This window comes from Camellia sinensis, unplaced genomic scaffold (genome assembly GCF_055761805.1).
Source record: "Camellia sinensis isolate YWXY unplaced genomic scaffold, ASM5576180v1 Unanchor1, whole genome shotgun sequence".
In the NCBI taxonomy this organism is placed as follows: domain Eukaryota; kingdom Viridiplantae; phylum Streptophyta; class Magnoliopsida; order Ericales; family Theaceae; genus Camellia; species Camellia sinensis.
The window spans coordinates 26,584,527-26,589,158 of NW_028128987.1; the positions used below are offsets into that span (position 1 = coordinate 26,584,527).

The 4,632-nt window shown below is 35.6% G+C and overlaps 1 protein-coding gene across 1 annotated transcript; it reads right to left on the reverse strand.

The window, feature by feature from the left end:
- Nucleotides 1-284: 284 nt before the first annotated feature.
- On the reverse strand, nt 285-4,128 carry LOC145814344 (protein neprosin-like). The gene is made up of 7 exons (XM_082911018.1): nt 3,366-4,128; nt 2,670-2,756; nt 2,320-2,577; nt 2,015-2,179; nt 1,779-1,832; nt 1,461-1,607; nt 285-1,008 (listed from the first exon to the last, which is right to left on the reverse strand). The coding sequence occupies exons 1-7, from the start codon at nt 3,555-3,557 to the stop codon at nt 631-633; spliced, it is 1,281 nt and encodes a 426-aa protein (XP_082767144.1). The 5' UTR covers nt 3,558-4,128; the 3' UTR covers nt 285-630.
- Nucleotides 4,129-4,632: the final 504 nt, after the last annotated feature.

A 4,632-nucleotide genomic window follows, 5' to 3' on the forward strand; every position in this document is an offset into this window, starting at 1 on the left:
ATTTATACACAATCTTTTAATTTATAATAATACCAATATATTTATTTAAAAAATATAATGCGTGACTAAATTTAATTATAGAATGCTTTAAAAAAAAATTTAACATATAACTCACTGACCGGATTTAAAATTTAAAATTATTTTTCAAACCGAAGTTGCACAAATATAGAGATCCGGTGTTAGGGCTGAACGACACTTAAATAGACACAAAATCCCATCAACCTGACCCGATGTTTGTCCAGCACTACTCTCTACTACACACCATAGCCATACAAAGACAAATCTACCACGTCAAATGTAATTTTTTATTTTATATTTTATTTTATTTTTTGGGGTCCAAGACCAGAATCGGATTCAGCATTAACAAACCAATCCAAGTGAGGAGGTGGAGTAAACAAACAAACACAAAAGAAAATGAGTGAAAGCCTGTTTCTTTTAAGCTCATGAGAAACAAGGCCACTTTCCCTAAAACCCAACCACTTACATGGAGAATTTTTTGAGTGAAAAACAAGAGTCAAAACTTGCCACTACTACATAAAATATCATCACATATTTAAGTAGACCAACAACCTAAAAAAAAAAAAAAAACATTAAACTAACAGATTGAATGATACAGAGGGAGTTGGATGGTCATGGACAATTAGGGTTTCTACCAGGACCTCCATAGTAAAAGTAATGACCCCAATCCCCATTGCTTCCAGTCTGGACATCATAGCAGTTAGATTGCTCAGTGAAGGTCCCAATGCCTTTGGGAGCCTTGAGGTTGTTTGAGCTATCAACAACTTGAATATTCCTGAAATAGCTTGACTTCCCAAATCCTTCTTCTGGGAAATGACCGCTACCCATTTGAGTTGATGTGTGTTGGCCGTCTGATTCTGAATTCACCACCTCACCACCCCACTCTATCATCGACGCACTGTCTGCCAAGTATGAGAACAGGAATGATGGCCAGTACCCCAACACATAGCCACTCCCAAATTGCATCCACCAATTTCCCTCTTTTGGGTCCTAAAGATCAAGAAAATTACAAACCCAATTAAAAAATAATAATAATCTGATAACCAAACAAGTAATAAGGCAACTCTAACTTTTCAGTTACTGCACTGTTTTAAGCAGAGTAGCCTTTTTATGGCTTTGTCAAGCCCTGTGAGTGACCAGATCAGTAACCAAAAGAAAATGCCAAAATTCTCAGCAGCATCTGAGAACCAAAATGACCTTTTTTTTTTTATTTTTTTCTAATAAAAAAAGTTCTGCAAGAATAATACCATCTGATAAGACTACTTTGTATGGCCTGGTGATATTGCCAAGGAAAGGATGCAATTTGTGCAAGCAATGATCGTCTCAATTTCCATACTTGAGAATCAGCCAGTTTATTTTATTTTTCTTGGGAGTCTTAAAATAATCTTTAATAACAGTTGACCAATGTCCCAACAAAAGGCAGAGTGGAGTGTGGATTTTACCTTCCAGACAAGAATACTAATATCATATTGGGAATTCCGATAGGCAGAAACAGGGGAGATGCTTGCACCCATTGCTATTTCACTGTTGACTTGAATGAAGCCTGAGCACAGTAGATTATAGCAACCCGTGGCTTGATATGCGTCACTCTACAAATTTAATTACAATACACATGGGTGAACAACTGATAGCTTAACCCATATACAGTATCATAAATTGTTTAAAAGAAATGGTCTTGGAGAGTCAAGAAGACTCTCTCAAGATGACAAAACAAAACACCCAAAACGAGAGAAATGGGGGGAAATTTTGTTATAGCTTACAGTCCAGTAAGTGAACAATCTTGTGTTGTTATCACCATAGAGATCTGGGCTGACCTGAAATCATGTACATACATTAGTATTATTATTCTACAATCACACCCAATTCCAATCAAATATGTAAACTGAAATGTATTTTTGTTGTCATCTTCTTTATCTTATCTTTAAGGTGGGAGTTAGTTTATCCCAAATTTCATCAGTCAGAAAAAAAATACTCCCCACTCCTATTACTCTTCTACCTGCCAACCAGCTTCAATGCTGTTGAGATCTTCACCAAAAGAACCACCCAATAGCCAAATCTGAGACAAGCTGAACTCATTAGGCTGCTGTATTTTGGGTTCCCAAACATTCATGGTTGATTTTGCTCCATAGTACTTATCTCCTTCAACATAAGCTATTGCATGCTGCCCCGAAGTAATATTAACACAACCAAACAAAAGAAAAAAAATTGCATTTAGTTCAAAGAAATTGAAATCATTACCAATCAAGAAAAATATCAGACCAAAAAAGTTTTTTCTTTCTTTCTCTCTCTTGATTTAACAACCTGATGACCACTTTGGTTGATGAGGTCAGGATCTGCAGACCTAGGCTGAGGGATGCTTCTATGCTTCTTCTTTCCAAATCTTTTGACTGAGCTTGCTCTTAGCACATCTTCCTTCTTTGTTCTTCTGATGGGTATGGTATCTTCAGGGCATCTACCATTCATGTGCCAAAGCTGAGTAATAGGCTTTCCTCTTTCTTTGTTCCCTGTAGAAACCTTTTTCTGAACATAGAGCCCTTCTGGGTGATAGCTTGGCCTCATCTGAAACCCAACCAAACACAAAATCAGGACCAAACAACAATGAAACTCGGCCAAGTAGCTAGATTCAACATCACAACCACCAAGTGATTAACCTGTAATTTGTGGTCTTTGAGGAATGGGTGATCAAATGCTGGTTGATGAGAGATGTGTACACAGTCAATGATATCCCCATCTGGACTCTGTTCAACGATTCAATATTAGAACAAAATTATTATTATTATTATTAAAATAAAAAATAGAAGAAGAAGAAGAAGAAGAAGAAGAAGAAGAAAAATTACTTGTAATACTCTGATTTAATGTTGGAATACACATTTTGCTTTTGAAAAAAATACCAAAATACCCATTTTGTGTACGAATAGAAGACCATTATTATGGACAGAGATACCAAAGAAACATCATCCTAAAAATCATTGCTACTCTCCAATAGCCTAAGGTCCCACAGAAGGTAATAATAAACACCCATTTGCAAATTTGCTTGTTTGGAAGGATAGAAAATGTGGGGAAACAAGACAAATCAAGAAAGAGGAATGCCCTATACAAAATTACTGATTTGAACTGATTTAACCAGTAGAAAAAGATGAAGAATTAAAAAAAGGGGAGGGCAGAAAACATTAGCTGAGAATCCTTTTTTTCACCTCATTTTGGTACATTTTCTCAGCAGCCAAACAGAACTTTAGTAGAGAAAAAGGGGAAAAAGAACAAAATGGAAAAAGCACCCATTCGCATTCAACAGATGGAGAGAGAAAATAAAATAAAATGAAAAACCGAAATGAGAGAGAGAGAGGGACCTTAATGCTTTTAAGGGGAGGTTTGTTCAAGCGGTTTAAGTGCTTCTGGACCTCAAGCTTCTGCCTGGAAACGGGCAACCTACCGGCACAAGATAGCGAGATCAGACCACAAAAGAAGACGAAGAAGAAGAAACCCGCTGTTAGTCCCACCCTTCTTCTAGACAGCCCACTGCTAAAATGCGCAGCATCCATGGTACACCACCACGAAACCGAAGAAACCCAAATTGAAAAACCGAAAGACAAAAATAAAAAGCAGCTACACTACACTACACTACACTCTCAGATGTGGAGGTCAGAACTAAACTCAGAACTCATTCAAATCCACCGTTACCACGCCCACAACACACACAAACAAGACAGTCACAGGACAGACTACTCTCTCTCTCTCTCTCTCTCTCTCTGAAGCTTATCCTGCGCACCCCCCTCGCCTCAAAAAACACTCCGAGTCCTTTCTCTGGCAGTGGGGTGGTGGGTGGGTGGGAACCCCCCCCTCTCTCTCTCTCTCTCTCTCTCTCTCTCTCTCTGCTACTTAGCAGAAAATCCAATAAAAAAACTGCCGACGTCTCTCACTGTCTCTCTAAATTCCCTCTCTAAAAAACACACACACTCTCTCTCTCTTGTATTACTCCGCCTTCCAAAATAATAGGCTATTTTAGGGGAATTCAATTTTTTTAAGTAGTATAATTATTATATTTTAAAAAAATTAATTTTTTCATACTATTCTTTTGATAGTACATGTCAATGTTATAATGGTACTTTTTATATTTTTTATTAGGTTAAATTTGACAATTCAAAATAAGTATAATTTTTTATTTTTTTTCTATTATATCATTTCTTTATTTTTTGTATATTTTTTCATAAAAAGATAAAAAATACACTTATTTAGGTCATTTCAAACAATCCCTTAATTTAAAAGAAGGGCAAAATATAAAATTTATATTATTTTTGTACTTAATTTTTAAACAAAAACTAATATTTTGGGACAATAAAAAATAAAATAAAGAATTATTATTTTGAGACGGAAGGAGTAAGATTAATGCTTGGGAGCACTAAAAATAGAGCATTAAAAGAGTACTAATGAAGTGGCTCTCATTTTGATGTAATGATTGTCTCTTCTATTTTTTTTTTTTTACATTTTTTAACTTATTAGTGATGAGATTTTTTTTAATGGTCTCTATCATTACGGTACTAACAAGACACGAGGGGTAATGGAAAAGGAATAATAATAATAATAATACTACTAATAATAATAATGGAATCCGAATCA